We start from the raw sequence: 22,967 nt of genomic DNA on the forward strand, positions 1-22,967 counted from the left end.
GCTTCAAACATATAAACCCTCTCAAATCTAAATGGACCTTTTCCAGAAGACTTGTTAACTTGTTAATACTTCACTTATAGAAACACCCCCCAAAAAGGCTAAGCCCCCAGACACATTCAGTCAGACGATAAAAGGAAGAGGTTGTGCATACCCTTCCTGTTCTGGAGTGAAATAACACAAAGTGTTAAAGCTCTTTCCTAGGAATTTGGCTCAGTAGCAAGGCTAGCATACTACAGAAGCTGAGCATCACAATGGCTTAGGGGATACTCCTAAAAAAACCCCAAACAAACCAACACATGACCATAAAGGAAAGAAGAATTCTAACTTTTTTTGGTCCAAAAAGTTATGAATAAAACAATTCTGAAGTGGTTCACCATTTGTAAAAACTACAAAGAGAATTAATGTAAAGAAACAATCTGTTTCTTATCTCCTAGATGAAATCACTAGGCCTAAATACATTTTCTAGCCAAATAGCCAACATGGAAGTACCATACAATTTTTCACTTTTTTTTCAACAGAAGAATCCCAATAACTTGCCTTCTTAACACAGGGTAACCTCAAAAATATTCCTGTAAAGGAGCATAGGTAGCTTGGAAATCCCAGCAGCAATATGCACAGCAACAAATATTAAAGCTTTTGTTGTTTTTTTTTCCAAATCTGTCTTCAATCAAACAAAACACAATCTACATATGGCAGCATGCCAATTATGGTAAATATTACATTGGTTGACAAGATTTACCAAAATGTTCTGTCTTATAAATAACTATGCAAAGAAGCAGCAAGATTATCTCCAATTTTTGCTACAGAACCTGCTCTAAGAGCTAACTCAAAGAACCATAGTACTAAGCTTAGCAAAGTGTTAAAAATATTCCTCAGCAGTCTATAAAAAAAATTTTCCTCCTATACCCATTAACATTTTCACACAACACTGTACATTTTGTCTGAATCCCTGTTGCACGTAAACAGGAGGCTCAAGCAGGAGCATTCGACTTAGAGTTGTGCATTCAGTGCAGATGCTGGATTCAGCAGAGAAATTATAAAGAACCAGGCCTTTTTCTTTCCCCTCCTTTTCTAATTAACTGAGCTCTTGCATACCATTAGCACTCTAGAGACACTGCAGTTTTATTACTCTTTAAGAAAGATATACATAAACAGAAAAAGTAGATCTACAATTTCAGATGAGAAACAAGTACATGAGTGTAACTATGCCAGAAAAAAACAAGTCCAAAACACAAATGTGCTATGAAGGCAGTGCCTGCCCACCTCTCCTACAAGAGTATGCAGGGAATTCAAAACCATTCTTTCCCATTTCTAAAACAACCAAGCTACCATACTGCTGGCACCCAGTTCACACCCAAGCTGCCCTCCAGCAAACTGGCAGATTCTTCTTAATTATTTTCTGTTTCTTTTACTATTATTCATGTTATACACATCCACTTTTCTTTCCATTGACCAAGAATACTCCCCCCACAAGTCCAAGTTCAATTTTGCAGAAATATTTTGTCCAGCTTTCCCAAAATCTCATCACATGCCACACTATTTTTGGGGTTTTTCCCTGACTGAGAAGGCACTACTGTAAATGTAACAAACGTTGTTTAAAGTTTATGGTATTATATGGAAGACTTTTGATAACAGGCCAAGTTATACAACTAAGCACTACCTCTAGAAAATCCTAGAAATGTGTCTAGCCTACCACTTTCCAGCACTGAACTGAGTTCTGAGGAGACATGGAAACTGGGGACAGAAGCCATTAGCTTCTAGAAACTGATCTAGATTAAGTCAGTTGGAATAACTTGTTTAAGTCCAAAAACAAGTAGGATATGTATTAAAAGAAATAGATACTTTTCTATAAATTTAAATTTCTGTAGCTATCTCTAACAGAGAATAAACATGAAACAGAGATAATTGTAACGCTTGAGAGCCAGCCAAAAAATTCTAATTTTGGCTGCTCACATTAGGAAAGAAAATAAACTATTCCATTTTAAATTGTCAAAGGGGCAGGGGGAGGAAGCATAGGGATATGTTTGCTTTTGTAGCACAAGTTACAAATTCCTATTCCCTTGGACTTGACTGAAACACACTATCCTTATTCACAGCCTCTTCTTCAGACAGTTTTTGATTTAGAATAACCATCTTCTCTCATAAAAGGATGTTAATTATTAATCTTATTCTTCCAACATTTTTTCACTCTGAAACCTATTTTTTCACTGAACAGATACCTGTTCCTAAACAAGGCATGGGGAGCAGATGAATGTTCAGTGATGGATTCCAATACTGTTTCCAGACATGCAGTACCACAATTAAGCTTAGAAGAGCAGCAATTCTGAACTAAACAAGCATCAGCAAATTCAGGTTCAATCTGTGAATAATGTCATTTGGCTTAAAGCAAATTCATTATGCTCAAAACTACAGTTGAACTGGTAAGAGATGAATTACTTCTAATTTTATTTTCCTGACTTGTAACTTGAATTTTCTGTAGGCTTCAGAAGCTGTGACCTAATAAAATGCTTATTAACACTGTCAATAAGAAGCTAAGTGTACTTTCAGAAATTTTAGAGTGGATCTAAAGTGGGGCACAGAAATAAAACTAAACCTGAAAGTGTTTCACTGCCTTTCAGTGCTTCCCTATACCTAGAGGAAGTTTTACCAAGTTTTAATTTTCCTGCCCTTTAGGACTACCATACACAAAATCTCTCTGGAATTCAGGTAAAGCAGAGCTTGTTCCAAAACACACAGCTGATCTGTGATTTTCAGACTGGCCATTAACCACCATTTCCAGATAAACACCTACTTTAAGCCAGTACATCAAAAACTGAGGTGAAAGATTAAGGAATTGGTTTTGGTTATAAGCCACTGAAGCAAGGCTAACTTGAAACACCCTGCCAGGTAAACATGCTAACAGCAGGATTCCTAAAGTATAATCAGAGCTCTAAGATACTAGAAACAACCTATTATTTTTAAAATACAGCAGCCACATTTTTGTACAAGGAAATAAACAACTATACTTTTTATAAAATACATGTCTCAAAGGTCATATTTGCAAGAACAAGTTAGCTATTCAAAAGACTTTAAGGATGAAAAGGAACCCAAAATCTTATCTCTATATTAATTGTTTCATACAGTAATTGATACTTTCAATATTCCTTGCCAAGCTGTGTAGAAGGTTTTTTTGTTGTTATCTGATTGTACATTAAATATAGTTAGCATACTTTGTCAAGATTAAATGTCTCCGTGTTCTATTTGCCTGCATTGTATGAATTTTAATTATCTAGGAGTGCTTTTTTTAATGGGTTCAACTCCAAACAAATTGCAATGGAGACATATACAGATTGATTTTTTCTTCTTAAGGTAAAAAAAAGTAATACTTCCATATATAAGTGGTTAAAGTATAAAATGGTTAAAGTACAAGCATGAAACCAAGACATTCTGTTCAGGTACCTCTTTTATCAGCCAAGTGTCCCAGAAAACCTAAAGGCAAAACCAATTGGGAACTGACCTTGGCATTTGGTTTGACAGAAGCCAGAATTTCAGGCTGTCATGCCTACCACCCATATTGTACCTGGAGACTTCTTCAACAAATCCTTAACCCAAATCCTTTGTTTCCTCTCGCCCCAAAGTCTATCATCTAATTTCATGGTTACAGGTAACACAAGCCACTGATTATCATAAAAGAAGAATTAGCTTCAAATAAAGAGTTTAGTGCCTGGAAGTGGAATTATTCAGACATCTGCAGAGTCCTACCAGAGCATTACAGTATAACCACATTTCATTAAATAAGATTCCAGTTGATGTCCAGTAATAATAAGCATGACTATCTCTTTTAACATCAAGCAATGGCAATGGCCTTGGGATAAAAAGGACTCCCAGAAGCAAGAGGAGCATTATGAATAAGAATGAAAACACTGCAAGCTTCTAAGTATCTCCCTAGAAAGATGCATATCAAATGGTTCCAGCCAAAGCCACAGCCAGTAATACTAACAAGTTAAAGTATTACTTAAGGAGAAAAGGCGCAAGAAACAGGAATACTGGAAGCAGGAAAGACTGAGGGTCCAGATCTCCTGCCTCCTAATGTCATATTTTAACTCTCAGTTAAATGGATAAAATTACAAGCAGAAACCTAATAGCAATGAGGTGGTTTTACCTTTCTGTCATAACACATTTATCTCCAACAGGGAAATACAAAATGTTATAAAGGAGACTGACTCACTGCTGAAATAGGAAATACAGCAAAAAAAGTTAAGTGAGTCAAGCCTTCAAGACTGAAAGAGTGCCGTCTTTCTTGGTGTCCCAAAAAAAGCTCGGCTATTGCAAAAGTGCATTAAAATAATGAAAACACAGGAAAATGTCTAATCTAGAAGCAATGCCCATTACATAACATTCTGCTACAGACATAGAATGGAAGGCTAAACAATATTACAACATAATGATCAATTTTATAAATGTCTCACTGAATTTCACAGATGCAGCATGGTTCCATGCACTGCTGAGCCCCAGTAGTTTTACATGGCAAAATCAGTAAACGTAACATGTGCAAAGAAGACATCTTCATGATCAGCAGCTGACACAGGTACATGGATAACAACTGACAACAAAAGGCAAAGGTCCACATGCAGAGCAGATAAGTTCAATAATCCGAAATGTAATTCACAGGTTAGAGAAATGTGGGACAAATGAGGCTGGGGGAGATTCCACTGTTCTCCTAATTACAATTCACAGTTACACGTCCTTTGTCTACACAAAAATAAATGTCTAGTCTTAATGCAAATGACATTCATTTTATCAAGATGCTAAGTTAGTACCAAACACATCGCTTCTGATTTTGTGTGAAATACCATCCATGCATCCCAGCACACTGCAGCTGAGAACAGCTACATGCAGGAGTGTGAGGAAAAACCATGCAGTTTGCAGACACTTTTCACCCAGAAAGACAGTACAAACTGATACTTTTCTCCAATTTGCATTGAACGTTGTAGTATTGCCCAGCATATGGAAAAATTAACAATCTATTTAAACGTCTCAACTGGATGCTTTAATGATTTCTTTCCAGTCAGAAGTGACTACTATAGTGGCAGCCAGTAAAACTTTTACAAAAGGTCTGCTAGACAGCTTTATTTTTTATGCAAAAACCACCACATTAAGTTCACTCCCAAGTGCTTGTTCTAGAACTAACATTAAAAATCCCACACTTCAATTTGCCTAGGAGCACAAGCTACTTCATCTATACACATGGCCTGACAAATGTGGTGGCCTTCTACAAGGGGGTTCCAGCAGTGGTAGATATGGGAAGGGCAACAAATATCATCCACCCGAACTTGTGTAAAGCATTTGACATTGTCCTGCATGATACCCTTATCTAAACCTAGAGAGACTTGGATTTGATGGATGGACCACTCAGTGTAAAAAAAATTGGCTGGATGATCACACTCAAAGACTTGTGGTCAATAGCTCAATGTCCAAGTGGAGAGAAGTGACAAGTGACAATCCTCAGGGGTCAGTATGGTGACAGCTTTGACAGTGACATGGACAGTGGGATCAAGTAAACCCTCAGCAAGTTTGCCAACAACACCAAGCTGTGTGGTGCAGCTGACACGCTGGAGGAAGGGGACATCATCCAGAGGGATCCTGACAGGCTTGACAGGTGGGAGAACATCAGGAAGTTCAACAAGGCCAAGTGCAAGGTGCTGCAGCAGGGTCACAGCAATCACAAGTACTATGACGGGGTGGAGAATGGATTGAAAGCAGCCCTGCAGAGAAAGACCTGAGGGTGCTGGTGGACAAAAAGCTGGACATGAACCAACAGTGTGCCAGCAGTGCCGAAAGGCAGCCACATCTTGGGCTGCATCAAAGCGATGTGACCAGCAGTCAGGGAGGTGATTCTTCCCCTCTACTCTGCTCTCATGAGACCACACCTGGAGTACTGCAGCCAGCCCTGGGGCTCCCAGCACAAGACAGATGTGGATCTGGAATGAATCCATAGAATAAGTTTACCACGCATCTGGTTCACCTCTCCTACAAACACAGACAGAGAGAACTCAAGCTGTGCAGTGTGGAGAAGGCTCTGGAGAGTTCTTAGAGCAGCCTTCCAATATGTAGAGAGGGCTTACAAGAAGGCTGGAGAGGGACTTTCTAAAAGGGCATGTAGGTACAGGATGGGGGGAATGGCCCTAGCATGAAGGAGTATACATTTAGATTAGGTATTAAGAGAAAATTCTTTACTGTGGGGGTTTTTAGGTGCTGGATCAGGCTGCCTAGAGAGGTTTTGGATTTCCCATCCCTGAAGGTGTTCAAGACCAAGCTGGATGAGGCTCCAATGGGTTTCTTGCCCTTGGCAGGGTGACTGGAATTAGATGATCTTTAAGGCCCTTTCCAGCCCTAACCATTCCATGATTCTTTGATTCTGCAATTAAGCCCCAGCATTTACCTGCATTGCTATGATTTGTCTATTTTTAACTAAGATGCACTACAGAACTTTTGCCTAACTAAAAACTACAATTCAGCTGCAGTCTGAATCAGACTTGTTTTGCTGCAAAGAGTTGTGCCAGAATGCTCTCCCAGCAACCTCTTTGATCTTCCTCTGCAAATCCCTTCTGATCATCGTCTTCCTTTTCTCTCCATGAGGCCTCAGAACCTAAGCCAAGCACTGGGGAATCTATGAGATCTACAGCATATTTGAGATGGAAGGCCACTCTGCACTCATAAACTACTCTTTGCTCAACTCTTGGGGAATACACTCCTTTCTAAAATCTTCCTCATTCCAATTTTCCTATGAACAGTCTGGTTTTGCACTACAGCATCTGAGAACTGTTGTAAACAGACAATGATTAGATGATGACCAAGATTTGACTCGTCTTGCAATATTACTGCAGAACGCAATGCCCTCTCCTCCACTTCTTAAAATTCAAGGTTACAGCACCAGAAGTCACTGGAAGTACATAACAGCACACAAAAGCAGCATCCATGACTGCCAGAAAAAAATGTCATTTACATAATCAGTCATGAGGAAAGTATTTGTCAAAAAGATACATTATTTTCCTGATGCCAATCTCAAAATGCTAACATGTAAGCTGCTTAGCAGTATCAGCAGCACTGATTTGACTGAATGTATTGGAAAGGATACAGAAATGTGAATCATTCACTGAACAGGTATCCCATAACTGTATAGAAGACTTCTGAAGCAGAAGTTTGTTGCTGAAGGCATTTTTGTCATTTTGAAGACAGAAGCTGCTTGATGACCATGTGAAAAATGCAATTAAGTTCTCTAGTTTTGTGACACACATTTAAACTAAACTTTAAAGTAATTAAGTTAACTTTTAAGTTAACTTAAACAATACAGATGAAATTTCCCTATGATTCACTCCTCCATGATGAGAACAGTTGATGAAAACAGTTACAAAAGGCATTGTAGTTCTTTAGTGTGGGACTGGAGAATGTGTTACGGCCACATTGTGTTACTTCCTTGCAGAGGAGTCAAACACAGCTTACAAAGTGATGCCCTAAGGAACTGGCAAAGATGCTTGTGTATCAGTCTGTGAAAAAGAACATCTGTCCTTTGTCAAGAAACAAAAAGACAGGAAAGGAAAAGGCACTTTTACCTAAAAGTACGCCAGATGATTTTCAATCCACAAATTCATCTTTCCTTGAATGGCATGTACACACACTGTCAGTTCAGGCTTAGTAAAGTTTTTTGTGAACTGGAATGAGATCCAAAAATGTCTGATAGGAATTACAGTCATCTGTCATTGCTATTAACTAGCATTTAAAACACTGTCTGCCACAAATAGGGGAAATTAATAAAAAGTTTTACATTAATATAGATTTAAAAAACCCCAAACAAAAACCCCATACCTAATATACCCATAGCAAAATAAAATGCCAAGTCTTTGCAGATGCACACATTTAAATTGTCAATACCTGAAAATCTGCCAATGAAACCATGAACAGAAAGTTGCTTTTGCACTACACAAGCAAAATTCAATACAGAGGATCCAGACAGTTCCTCAAGGAATGAAAGCAATTACAATTTAACGCCACCTGTAAGACACAGCAAGGTAACAAACGCGATGTATCTTAATGCTGACATACAATGTACCTCTTTCCAACAATGAAGATCTTGAGTTAAATGAGATGAACTACAGTTATAATCAAAATCAAAAGTGACCACAGCCGTCCAATGCCTGTCTGCAAAGCATTTATAACAAATAGGAAAGCTTATACTTGTAACTATCCTCATTTTTATAATGCCCTTGGTTAACAACTCTGAAGCTGCAGATTACCTCAGAGCAAAGCATATTATCTGTAAACAAGCTTTGTCCTAGGAATGTGATTGATTTAACTAAACTCCAGGAACACATTAAGTTTCTGGGAAAGTGTGTAGGGGAAACCAAGAGACCTGAATATCCTTCACAACAATCTATTGCCTGTCAGCACAATCAGTGTCCCAGTCTAAGTTACAAATATAAAAAGGACTGATTTAACAACAGAGCCAGTCCTATTGCACCTACAACACCACATTTGATTCACAATTGTCAAAAAGCATCATGACAAAAGATTTAAGAGCAACAAGCAGGGTCATATCCTAGTGATGGAAATAGCCCAGTGATGGAAACAGCCCATAGCCCAGTTATGGAAAACAAGGGACTGAGTAGACCAAATGCCTGTTCCTTTGATTTCTACAAAGTGTTAAAGTACTAGACATTAAGTGGTTTTCCACAGAAGTGAATAGCCCATTCCCTAATTAGAATGAAGACCCTAAGCACAGGACTCTTAAGCCCAAGCTGTTCTACGAATATCCACTTCATGTTTTTAACAACTTAGCTTTCATGAACTTCATTTCCCAGCCCCAAGAACTCAGAAAAAAAGGTTTCCAAAGCCTCAAAAACATAATGTGAGGAAAAAAACCCAGCCCAGCTTCAGACCAGTGATGAATATTTTGAAAATCCTTCAACTATATGTCAAATAACTTTTTCCAGACACATTTATTGTAAGGTTCAAGATCAAAATCAATATGATAATTGTTATTATCAGATGCTGAATCTCAATTTACACAGATGTAAATTGAGATTCACATTTCTCTTTCCACCAGCAGTGAGAAGTCACAGTATTTTCCTACCAAGGACAATTCTTACTTAAGACCCTTACTTGACATTCCCAGGTCAACACTTCCAGCAGAAAGCAAAGAAAAAATATGCAGAGTACAGAAAGTCAATCAAGTGGTAACCTTGTTTTATAAGTACACACATGAACACAAAATTTTGAGCAAATATGGCATAAAGATTCAAAAGAGTGAAAAAAGGATTTTATTTAGGGGCCTTATTGTCTTGAGGACACAGCAAAAGGACTTTCAGAAGTTGCTTTTAGAGAAAAAGAATCTCTGTATTACAGGACTCATTTTGTACATTTTTCCAAAGGCTTGTTGTCTAGAATGCAGTTTGCTGGGAAGAAGCTGCTGGATAATTGAGGCATGTACAATGCCTTCTGACCTCTCTTGTGTCTGGCCTTTTCAACTGATGAAAGAAACCAAACTTTGTGTGCATCAGCCTGGCAGGGGCACAAGGCTAGCCAGGTCTCTCCCCTGATAAGCCAGATCTTGGCTTCAAGCCCTGGGAGGCATTTGTTTAACTTAAGGTGAGCTAAAGTATCCTCCATGGGGCCTTTGCAGTTATTATGTTAATGAATCTAAATATTGATTGTCTATGTCCATATTTGGTAATGTTTCTGGGATCATTCATCCCCAACTCTATATATTGTCACTCCTCCCTGGTTTCTTGTCTTTGGAGTTTTGTCCTTAAACTGTGCTTGGCTTTTGGGCATCATCCCCATTTTATTTCTCATTAAAGTGAAATTTTCTTTTTGGGGCACTCCGTCGTACCTGCTCCTTTCTCTGCACTGCATCTGCAGTCAGGGAACCCAAAAGACTTGTCACAGCCACCCTCACTTTATTTATTTCAACTCTTGGAGATGTGCATTCTTAAACTGATCTATTTTCTGAAAACAATTCTCATTTAAGTGTAGGTGATATACACTTAAAATCCTACACAGCTTTACTCTTCCCTCACTTAAGAAATCAGAACCTAATTTGAAAATGCAAGATCATATAAATATCTTAATTCTTGAAGCTACCAGTATAGTAAATACTTTAAACAGCAAAACAGACAAGATAAAGCAAAGCATCAAGTTCCTGCAGGCTGTAACTTCAACATGTCTTCTGATTTTTGTCTCTTCACTGATAGACAGAGTGGCCAACAAGTATTCAGCATACCTGCTCCAACTTCTTTTTCCTCCTCTTCAATGTTGTTTTTGATGCTGTCGTACTCCTCATCAATTGCCTGGTTGCCGCGCATTTGGGACAGAATTCTCCGTGCTCTCTGAGTCTGGCCTTTCTGAATGAGCCAGCGGGGACTTTCGGGAAGAAACAGGAATCCAAGAAACTGTATAACTGCTGGTACAGCCGACAGGCCCAGCATGTACCTGGAAATAAATAAGAAAATAGATAAGTGTCTACTATTTGCCTACAAAAATATGCTATGAGAAGATTCAGTTACAGCTGCTCAAATCTGTATTTACAGAAGAAATCTCCCACTCCTTGTATTCTTTCTTGCTGTAAGTTAAGGGGGCAAGAATCGTATTTTGCAGGTATTTTAGAAAACAAGACCCTTTCTTTCATTTCCAGGAAGTTTCAGGGACATGTTGGTTACTCTGCCACTGACTCATGTGCCACTGATCCTGAGGACACTAAGTTAGACTAAATAAAAAACCTGAAGTATTCCACTAGTTTGGAATCTCAGTGACAAAAATCAACAGAAAGAGAAAGCCAATGCATGGAGAAAACCAGGTACTGTTGGTAACAAAAATGAGATTGGAAATCTGGTAATTGTTTCACAGACATATTAGAAACAAACAAAAACCTAAGCCAAACAAAAAACAGCCAGAGAAAAATGCATAATTTGGTCAGTAGTACATACACACAGACATTTGCCAGTTTTAATTTTGAAAATTTCTGACTATAAGCAGAAACACTGAAAAAAGTTCATTCTACCAGCACAGGAATTTACACCAGATCTTCAGAGTCTGCTTTTAAATCTTCAGTCAGATACAGTGTTAGGTTTTAAATCAAAACTGTATTTTAGATGCCCAAGGGTTACTATTTACAGCATTAAGGCTAGTTCTCTACTCAACAGAGAATTACCACTTGTAAAAGCACAGTTATGCTTCCAAGGATCAGCAACAACACCCAGGCAGGGTTATGTGCTCCATCCATAGCTGGGGAAAAGGCTGTGGAAGACAAGCACACCACCAATTTTCGTGTGTAGCTCTGGCCTATATACATCACATTTTTATATTTCTTCCATAAAACAAATAAAGGATAAAAAGAATTGCAGAACAATGTATTATTTTGTTCTGCTTTTAAATCTGACCTTTTCCCATTTACACTTCACCCAGATTCTTTTCATTTTCATTAAAGACTTTTAACAGTGCTGGTGTCACTTGTGCACTATTGCAGTTATCACAGATTTCACAGCAGTGGATATAACCATTAAAACATCTCCAGAAACCAGTCCCTCTGAATATTGAGGTAGTCTGTACTCATAAACAAATTCACACCTTGACATCAGTCAGGAGATTAAGGAAATTTGCTAATCTCTCCATACCCCAGGATGCATATTTGCAGCCTCTCACCTGGATCTTTTTATAAAGCATGAATGAGATTGCTAATTGAATAAGGAGAGAAAAACCATTATTGAAAACCTCATGTTGGAGCAATGAACCAAATGTATTTGTCAAGTCCAAATGCATTTTGAGTAAAAATGGAAAAATACTTTTTGAAGGCATTTGTGGATTTATAAAAGGAAAATATGGGCAGTAAAACAGGCAGAAAACTGGAGAATGGTAGAAAGAATACCCAAGAGGCAATGCAAAGAGGATGGCCATCCCAGGACAGTGTGCATGCAGACCAGTCTTCCCATGCCCAGCTGAGCTCTCAAGTTCTTCTTACAACCAGCCAAAATTTCCAAAGGTCATACAAGCAAAACTTGCTCTAGAAAGAACTCAAGTGAGCAGCTCTCTCTTTTTTGATAACATGCTAAAATTCTATAGCTCACCATTAGTTAAAAAAGAAAAGCATACGAAAGAAAATAAATTCAAACCACAAAGTCTGTGGAAGGCTTATTAGCTGAGTAGTCTTCAGTCAACGTATCTAACAGTGTCACTAATTCACTTATGTTTTCATTCCTCATTCACTAATGTTCTCATTCTTTAATGGCCTCATTTATTCCTACACTTCTCCTCCTCCACAAACATTTTGGTAGCTGTATACAAAATACATAGACCACTGAAGCTCGCCAAATTGTAGATTCAATATCTTTAATGGAGTGATATTTAGGAAGCCTTTTCTATTTCATATGAAGAGTAAAGCAAACTCACAGAGATTACAAACAACTGCTGTATCCTGTCAAAATGCATGCAAAAGTATGTTTTAATGCATCTAAGTATGCAGATTTAGTCCTTCAGACTCCTATTACTTAAATTTCTGCTCCTCCAAAGCCCTTCAGTCACTTAGATGCAAAAGAGCCTCCAGAACTAAGCAGTTGGGTGCCTGCAATCATCTTAGGGGGCAAAATCAATCAAGGCTCCTGAAAGCTTGATTCATACCAGTTGGACTCTATTGGATTGTTTATCATAGGCAAGACAAGAAAGAAATGTACAGACAGTGCTTCCTCACTAAAGTTAATTTCCAATCTGCAAAATTCTGGTCAAAGTTAAGTAAAAGGAGCAAGCCAGAAAGAAAACGTTTAGTTGAGAGAGAACTTCCATTGCAAGTTCTAGAGTTGGTGTCGTTTTCAAAGCAAGCCATTTTGATATAATCAATTTAGAGTAAAAAGCAGGCAATTTTAGACATTTCATGCAGTGAGCCAGCTCTCAGAAATCTAATATAGTTCTTTCCCATACAGATTACAAGACTTTGAGTTTGAAGCCAGATGTCTAGCGGACCTGAAAAAATCCAGCATGAAATTTAATAAGTCTGCTGTAACATTTCTCCTTCTCTGACATACTGCTGCAATACTATTAAGATGGCGTTAGCAGGGTTTATAAAGCTAACCCGACATAAGGGTCCCGTTAAATATTTGTTTTCTTTGGTTTATTTTAATTTAATATCCAGCATTTCCAAGAACAAGCAGAGCCAAAAAAAATTAAAGTTCCTTATTGTTTGTTGCAGCACTCCAGTGCTTATCCATTCCATCAGTAAGAGATACAATAATTACTGTAATGTTCCTTTTTATATGTAATGACTCAGGGGTAAACATTTGTGATTTCTCTCCATGCATTTGCTGGCCACTCCTTTCAAGGGACAGACCATCTGTACTCTTCCCTACTCAGCCTTAAGTTGCACTAAACTAGCTGAGGACAGCAGACCACTGCCAACAGCTCCAGCATTGCAGCTGAAATACTTGGATAGCTCATCACTGAGTGGTAGCCTGTTTCTTCAGAGAAAGTTTCACTTCACTCAATCCAGCAGAGAAGTATTTGGCACATACATAAAATAGCATTACTGCAAAATGCCAGCAGGCTGCAGAAACAATTGCTCTTCACTACTCAACACATTGTTCTGCACTTGGAAGACCAAGACTACAAATATAAGAGAAAACCACAAACCAGGAATAACAGTGGATCACTAAGATGGGTCGCACAACTGGAGCATGTGACATAGAAGAGGCTGAGACAACTGGGTTTGTGCAACCCAGAAAATAGAATTTTATTATTTTATGACATAAGCTTTTAACTATAAATTTATGCTACAGTATCCTTCCATTCTGATAGATTGCTACTGCTCATATTAAGAATATTCAAACTTCACCTCTATCTTGCACATACAGCATATTACTTACTGGAAATTTACTTTTTGAAAAATCAGCATGTAATTATTCTAAATGCAAAAGGCAAACTACCTTTATAAACATCATGACAATTATTCACGCTTGTGATGAATATTTATTACTCTCCCACTTTAAAGTTTAGTAAAGTGAAAAAACCCTGCACATACTGTGAAAATTAAGCTTAAGTGAAAGCAGTCTGGCTCTATTTCGGCAGGATTTATTTACTGAAGTTCCATTTTAGTAAACAGTTTTACCACTTTCTATGTAAATTCTGTTTTAGCAACAAGAATTGTAATAGCTGTCAATCAAATCAGCTTGCTTTTAGCAAGGAAGGCTCACAAACCTCCATCCATCCTTTGCGAGGTAGCTGAAGATGCCATCGACAACACTTGCGAAGAACTGCCCTCCAGTGATGAAGAGAGTGTTAATGGTGACTAATCTGCCTCGTAAGTGCGGCGGGGCCACCTCTGCGATGTACACTGGCACAGTCATAGATGCTACACCTACAAGAATAAATTCAGTTACAGTTAGAAAATCAAAAGAGACACTACATCACTTTTCATCATAAAATACTATTTTGGTTTTGGCTGAGACAGAGTTCATTTTCTTCATAGTAGCTAGTACAGGGCTATGTCTTATATTTGTACTGGAAACAGGGATGTTTTCTTTATTCCTTCCACAGAGTCAAGGCCTGTTCTGCCTCTCACCTCACCCCACCAGTGAGGCTGGGGGCACACAAGTAGTTCTGAAGGGCCACAGCCACAACAGCTGACCCCAACTGATTCAAGGATATTTCAAACTACATGGCATTGTGCTCAACATACAGAGCTAGGGGAAAAGGAGGAAAGGGGGGACATTCAGAATTATGGAGTCTGTAGTCCCCAGCAGATGTAACACATGATGAAGCCCTGCATTCCTGCAAGTGGGTCAATAAAGGCTTGCCCGGGAGAAGTGGTGAATGAATTCCTTGTTTTGCTTTGTTCTTGTGTGTGCCTTTGCTATACCTACTAAACTGTCTTTATTCCAACCACAAGTTTTCTCACTTTTACCCTTCCAGTTCTCTCCCTCACCCTGTCAGCGAGGTGTGAACAAGCAGCTCCACAGGGCTGAGCTGCTGACCAAGGCTGGGCACGACAAGTGGTGACCCAAACTGAGCTGGCTTTGGTCCCCACTAACTCCACAGAATACACCACCTCTCCTGCCCTGAGTGAGCACCCTAACAGATGGAGCCCAAAGTCATGGACTAAAGGAACTCAGTGGACATTTATGGACACTTTACAGACATGTCAAAGGGGTGGTACACAGACTGTGGGAATATGTGTGTATTATATCAAAGAATGGGAAGGGGTTTATTGGTAAAAAGAATGCACTGAATCTAGATGGAATAAAGGGTGGAGAATGAGCTGATTTCAGCTGTGGTAGAGTTACTGTTCTTCATAGCAACCAGTATGGGGTACATTTTGGATTTAAACTTAGTACTTCATGTTTACAAAATTAACTCTATTCATGGCAAAATCTGCACACATTTAAATGGAATAAGCTGGACAAATTTGATTTCTGACTTCCAAAGGATGAAAACAATGAAAATGCAACTAACAAACTCTAGAAGCATACCCAAAGCAAATGGTTGCCAGTAGCTGTATTGGAATTTCAAGGTTTGATGTAATGATACAAAGAATAACTTTCTTCAATTCACATTGCATGTACACTTAAGTTAAAAGGATAGATATAACTATAGTTTTGAAAGAAAGAAATGCTATGATCCAAGTAAGCACACATAAGTCAAAGTGACTAACTGAAGGCATCAGGTGTTCACAAAATTCTGTTTAAAAATAACTTTAGCATGGTTTCCACAGCTAAAAACAAAAACAAGGCGAAGCATTATTATCATTATTATTATTGTGTCAATTCATTATTGTTATAGAACAAATTGTTCCTTGAGTTGGTTTAAAAATATTTCATGTGCTATTTCAAGTACAGGTTGGCTGGGCCCTGAGCAACCTGATTGAGAGAGTGGCCTGCCTGCCCATGGAGGGGGATTGGAACTAAATCATCTTTAAGGTTCCAATCCACACCATTCTGTGATTCAATGCAAAAAACCCTATCACCATACAGAAACAAGGACTAATGGTAAACCACAGCTGCTTTTTATTCTGTCTTCACACTGGCAGTATTTCCTACTAACTATGCAATGAGTCATCTGTGCAAAAGACAGAAATGTCCACAAGGAGCACACAAAAACTGTAAAAACAGAGCTCAACAGCATATGAAAAGCACAGCTGGGTGCAGCACATGCTTTGGTGGTCCAAATTCCTATTTCCTTACAAGAATCAAAACCGACAAGAAACAGTGATTTCTTCTGTAGTTAAAACTGGAAGTACATCGGCAGCAGCCACCCAAAAACATATTTTGACTGAAGTCAGCTGAGATACAACTTGAGCACAGCCAAGTGCCATCAGACACAACACATCTTCCAGCCTGGGGCAGCTCCACCAGCTCCATACAGACAGCCCCACACCAGCACCAGCCAGTGCCACAGCCCCAGCAAGAAATGGGGTCACCTAAAAGTGTGCACAAGCTCCTGAAGCACAGCTGTGGTTCCTGGCTTGTGTCACAGCAGAAGGGCTTCACCGTGGGATGGCAGAGGCTTCAGCTAGCGCTCCACTGCCTGGCTGACTCACCAAACTAAGAGCACAAAATCATCTTTAGCAACAAGGTTAGCCTGACAGGACTGCTGGGAGCCTCCAAAAGCTCGAGCAAGGAATACAGATTGTTTAATAATAAAATGGCATGAGAAGATGCTTTGTTGAGATAGGTAAACACTCACAGCAGCCTCTCAGCATGATAACCCAGTTCCCAGCAGAGCCTCCCAGGACATGCTAATGCCTCCATCTCTTATTGACTGAGCAACTGGCACAGAATAAAAAACTCAAATAAAAATGTCAGGGGAAAAAAAAAGAGCATTAAAAATTTATTCAACCAATTTTCAAAGCCAACCAGAATGCACCATGGAAAGAAGCATTCAAATAGTCCTTCGTGTATTTGACAGAGAAGTGAATTTTCAAACCCAGCCCACCATTAGGGGTGTTTCTCTCCCATATTTCACATCAGTATTTGAAATAAGGACAATTAAAGTGATGAAGACTGCATACATATAACAGAAAATCCTTTTTGGGAAAGCACAGGAGTGTGTCCACTTGCTGCCAAAGCCACCGAGGACCCATATGAGACAGTGGCTGCCACTGGAGCAGAGTGACAGGTCCCTACAGCTGTGGCAGCCCTGGCACAATGAGGTTGGGCTTTCCTGGTCCCCCAGCCACCTCTCTGCCTTGGGCATGCCAGTAATGCCCATGCTTGTTCCCTCACTGTGCTGTGGCCATCTTCCCAAAAAATCCTGGGACTGTATTTTAAGATGTACCTTTGACATACACAATCACATAGTGAAGCTAATTTGAGAAGTAAAGATAGCAACATTTGTGGTTTTTACAAGAACACAGTTAGACAAATGTGCACAACCAAAACATGCTTTGTAAAAAAGCTACCTTTTACCCCCTTCCAATTCTTAACAAAGACTGATTCTACAAAGGACCTGCAGAGGAATCTTGTTTAAAGCATGCCAGGCAAAAACGCTCCTCAGGCATACAAAAAGAAGACCCACACCACTGTGAGAAGCTCTCACTGATGTTCAGAGCACACCATCAGCCCTGAGACACTGCTAGAACCCCTGGTAGCTGCAGCTATGACACTTGCCTCTTACAGGGGAAATTAAAACCTGCTGCATAACATAGGGGTGGTATGGAAGTTAACGTGTTTGTAAAAAGTCTTAAACAAGAGATGCCATGACAACAGATGGTTTCTGCTGCATTCTTCTCACAAGTTGATGACTACAGGAATAAACAGAGAAAAAGAAGCTTGCACACCCAACAATCCTGTCACTAGCTAGCCAGTGATACCAGCTATTCAGCTGGCATTAATACAATAGTTGAAATCATTTATTATCAAACCTGCAATAAAAAGCACACAATTTCTCAGGGAAACCTAAGGACTTCGGGTATTAGTTCAAAATCACACAGAATTTGTTTAGATTGCCAGAAATATTTGAAGATCATTTAATCTAACTGGTGTTCAAGCAGGGCAGCTGGCACAGGCTGCCCAGAATCATGCTCAGTTAGGCCTTGACCATCTCAACATGTGGATCTCCAAAAAAATGACTCTGTAATTCTGCAACTTCCATGCCAGCTTTCTCACCCTGAGAAATGTGTTCACAATGCTGTCTAGAACAGCCTTTCTGGATTTCTGTTCAGACCTTACTTCCTTTACTGTTGTGTCCCAAAACCTACAGGTTTCAAAACATTCAAGTAAAAAAAATCTCAATTCAGAAGATATATTTGTTACATATATTCAATTATCATTTCACTATCAAAACATATGCTTTGCTACTCTGAGTCTCAAAGAGTGCAGCAGGAGGTTTCAGGGAACAGGAGGAGGCAATTAGGAAAGCCTTCCCAGTTTATCTGTCTGTCACACAGCAAGCACTCATACACAAAAGCAAAGTTCTTCTTGAAAAAAAGACCAAGAGTGGAAAAATGGGTATTTAAGAGAAAAAAGTCATATCACTTTAAAGAAATAAAGTTTTAGATTCTCAAGTGTTATTTACATTACTCATTTGCTTTTGGTTGCCTTAGAATGCATTGATGTTCTCCAGACTTACCTCTTCTGATTTCCATTTAAGACACACTAGAACAGAGGAGAATGAGTTCTCCTGAAAAGGCACAGTTAGAAGCAAGGCATTAAGTATTAGCCAAGTATCAAAATCTCTAAAATACATAACCAGTATTTGTTATGTAATTATTTTAATAGTCAGACATTAAATTTAAAAACAAAGAACAGCTTTCCTAGCAAAACAAATACAGCTGCAATGGAATCTTTCCTTAATGCATCATACGAGATGCTTTCATCTACACTTAGATGACATTTTCTAATATGCTGTCACTGTTAAACTGCTCACACCAAATAAAAGATTCTTGCTGCAGGCAAGTATATTACTACCTAACTAATAGAGCTGATAAGTTACAGGACATGAGAAAAAGAAAATGGAAACAATTAACTGGAAATCTGTCAGAGAAGGCTGAAGCTCTACATTGTGCACCACAGCTACAAAATATCAGAAAAGAGAGCGGGGAAGTCCAGTCTTTATCCATTTGAGTAACCAAGGCATGAACTTTCTGTCCTCATTAAAGGATAAAGCTTAGAAAAAACATAAAAGAAGGTTTCTTAAATTTTTACCAGAAGATGCATCTAATTATTATACAAGAAGCATCAGATGACACAATAGGCTGAAATCATCACATTAAATGTTTTTTTTCACTACTAAAATCACTTAGGAGACTAATTACTAGGCTCCTATTATAATCTGCAGACTTACCAGTAGAAAGCAGAGACAAGCCTGTACACAGCTCAATTTTAAGACAATCAATAGACCAGAGGTGTGAAAAGACATCTTAGAATCACTTTACCTTCCAGAAAGGTATTTCCAGTATGAACATGTAAGCATCATGAAGAATTTATTAAAGAGTACAGAAATTAAGTCAGTAAACCTACTGACAACAGAAATAAAAAAGCTAATGAAGGAGAGCTTCTATGATAATTAGAATGATAATGTTTTAAGAAATGAGATGACAGTAGAAAACACAAGGACTAAAAAAGGAATCCAGGTTATTGTTCAGAAAAGGCATTTAATCATTAATGCTAAGGAGATGGAATCATTTTAAAGACTTCTTTTTGCAAGATCAGACAGATACAAACGTACTCTGTCCAGATCGGGACTTCCACCACAGCTCCTGTCTCCTGTCAATAGGAGGGAAGGTGCATCATAAAACCAACAGATGAGCAACAAAAGCTGGAAACAGGATATTGAATGAGATGCACTTTTACGCCTAGCACAATAAAAAGCTCTAAGGTAGAAGGAATGTAAGTGCCAGTCTTTTCACTGGCATCAGCCAATAAGCAGTGTTAGAAGCAGCAAAAACACAGGGAAGGCTTCCTGACAAATTTTTATTCTTACTGCAACTCAACTAGTCTTTCATACTTCGAAATAAAGAGGACTGATAGTTAACTACAAGTGCTAAGGAGGCACATCTAGGAACTGATGTCTCTTTGTATCACAGTTCTGTTCCTCCTGTCCAGCTTGGGATGACACCTTGTATGAAAACCAAGCAAACCAGGGAACACAACCAGCTGGAAGGATATCCACCTGCCTCTTGAGGGAGTTGTACCACTTATCTCCTTTAAATAGTTCACAGGGACATCAGAAGACTGTACCAGCTCCCAGGCAGGATTAGCTATGACAATGGAGTAACCTGAACCACCATGGAACTCCAGACTGTCCAGGTGGAAACTAAAATGAAAATGTGAAATAATCATTAAAAAAGCACAAAGAAATCTCTTGTCCCATTTCAGAGTACAGCAACTCAGCAATTAATCTCTATTAAAAATAAAGAACATACATAGCTTATAAAAAAAAATTGTTGTTGGGAGCTCCAAGTGAACAGGCAGAAACTAAAAAGTTTCCTTTCTCAACATCCTTCACTAACATATAAAGCTGCAAGGATTTATGGAGGCAACCTGATGAAGCAAGTTTGTGGCAAAGAGAAGCAGGAATTAAATATTAACAGAGGTTGCTATGCTACAAGAAAATCTGAATACACAGTCAAGGTGAGCTTTTTGTGGGGGTGCGAGGGGAGTATAAGTAAACAGCAAATTCCTAAGATCACAAAGGGAAACTTGCCAACCTACAGCTGAGTTTTCTCACAGCAGCTCTGAAGGAAATCTGGTAAACTTCCTAAATCTTGTACACTGGACTTGCAATCTAAATTTAGTGGCTTGGAAATATGATTGACCCCAGAAGTATGGCACACTATATAGACAAAGAGTCTTTCATGAAGTATTTTCTTTCAGTTGTGTTCCCACAAAATTATACTTTAAGTTTTTGTTCTACTCTGACAAAACCAGCTTTTCTTGCCAACTGATAATTTTAGAACGCTGCTCACATCTGAGTAGCAAAACTAAGGAGGACAGGGGCAACATGCTGGTTAACTTCCTGAAAGAACGGAAAAGTTCTACAATAACTGTATAATCTTTACCACCAAAGAAGAATCAATTTACATAGTTTGTGAAGAAATCCATCACTGACAAAAGATACACATTTTAACTGCAAAGGATACTTACTTTAAAAGACCATTAGCTTTCCCAAACACACATACAGGACTTGTCAACAATCAGCCACTTCCTATTCTACAGACAGCTCTACAACATACTACAATTATATTGCTTAACCTAATCAGAAATTAAGCCTTTTTATAGTTTCATAGAGTCCTTTTGTGCTGTCACAGTTAACACTTCAGCTTTCAGTAATGACAGTCAACCTAAGGGGATAACAGAGTGCCTTATTAAACATGCTAATAGGAAATACTTGAGAAAGCAGAGCATTTGAAGCATTTGAATGCTGTTCTAGTACACTAACCATTTCCCTAGCAGATAAAGCTAAAATATTCATTGCACAGCTTGTATTTGAGTGTGAATATCAGTGAAAGCTCAAGTACCCTCTAATCTAGGCTTCCCACCCACTGCACTTATCTAGTAAAGGCATTATCAGTAGTTTATAGCTGGTTACTGGAAGTTATTTCAAGGATGACTGGCAGCACACTTCCCCTTTTAGTATCTCCCCTACATCAGATTAGTAGAATTAGTAGTAATTTCTTCTTTCTAGCTGTGGCACAACCGTGCTTGGCTACAGGAGAGCACTGACATGCACAAGGGCAGTGGGACAAACCAGCAGCACTAAAACCACATGAGACTATAGATCACAGTAATGGCCAGATTTAGGTGCATCTCTTCTAGAATGGGGGTCCAATATCAGCAGCCTTCATTTAAGTCTGGTATTTTAACACTAATTTACCTAATTGTAGAGAGCTGCTTCATCATAACTAAACTGTACTGTTGAACATCTAATAGACTAATTCCAGACCTTTGTGTCCCTAACTAGCCACCAGCCTAAACCTGTGTGACCAACATTATAATTACAACCAAACCCCTCTGTTACTATGTGGCATCCAACTGTGAAGGAGTTAAATAAAGACCAGAGCAATCTGAATAAATGCAAATGAAGCTTCTCACTAGTTGATATTGTCTCAGATTTATAGAACATTCATATTTTAATGAGCCTGGATAAATAATTCTTTCTGGTGACCACAAGAAGGCTTTTCACTCTTTTGTGTTATCAGCATGGATTAAAACCACGAAAATCCTCCTTCACTTAAGAAAACCTCAAATTGCATCCAGTAGAAACAACCACAACTGTCATATAGTAAATGCAATGCCCCAAGAAGATAGCATTAACCTTCCACAAGAGTAATTTCAAGTTTCAAGCTCTCTCCTGTTCAAAAGATACAGAAGTAAATCCAGTTCATACCAAAATTAACATGCCAACACAGAATACAATTCCTCCATAATTAAAGTGTTATGGCCTTTCTCTGGCATCTCCAGGACAGTATTTCAGAAGAACAGCCTAGGGTAATCACATATAGTAGAGACACGAATATTCAACAAAGCACAAGCAAGAAGGGACTATTTATCATAGTCCCATAGATTTTTCTACACTGAAATTCTTAAAGTCAAGTAGTATTTTTAATCTGGAAACTGAGGGTTATGAACTGGAAAAAAGTGAGCCATGACACTTGAGGGAAGACAGACAAGAACCACCTACAGGCTACAGTGTGAAAATTTATTAAAATAAAGCCTAGTTTACTCAGTTTATTAAAAGAAAACAGTTTAGGAGTTATACGAAGAATGTAGTGGTCTTTAATAACAAATAGGCAGTAATTTAAAAAATACTGAGGATATTCTATGATTCTGAGTGTTAGAACCACTTCACCTGTGGGGTCCTATTCAACTCAACATTAGCAGTATCTGTGGAACAGCTCATTTTGGGAAGAAACTGTTCTTAAACAAATAATATTTTCTATTCAATTCAATAATATTCTATAATTGTTAAAAGGAAATTTATCTTGAGTGACAAAATCAGAAAGAGTGGGATTT

At 38.6% G+C, this 22,967-nt stretch overlaps 1 protein-coding gene across 3 annotated transcripts in view; it reads right to left on the reverse strand.

The window, feature by feature from the left end:
* Positions 1 to 22,967, reverse strand: part of SLC2A13 (solute carrier family 2 member 13) — a 159,179-nt gene that overhangs the window by 116,076 nt on the left and 20,136 nt on the right. For all 3 annotated transcript variants that reach the window (XM_063396854.1, XM_063396856.1, XM_063396855.1), the window contains exons 2-3: positions 14,215 to 14,374; positions 10,259 to 10,467 (exon numbers count right to left, since the gene is read on the reverse strand). In XM_063396854.1, the coding sequence (XP_063252924.1) occupies positions 10,259 to 10,467; positions 14,215 to 14,374 (369 nt within the window). The remainder of the gene's footprint in view (positions 1 to 10,258; positions 10,468 to 14,214; positions 14,375 to 22,967) is intronic.

This window comes from Prinia subflava, chromosome 4 (genome assembly GCF_021018805.1).
Source record: "Prinia subflava isolate CZ2003 ecotype Zambia chromosome 4, Cam_Psub_1.2, whole genome shotgun sequence".
Taxonomy (NCBI): domain Eukaryota; kingdom Metazoa; phylum Chordata; class Aves; order Passeriformes; family Cisticolidae; genus Prinia; species Prinia subflava.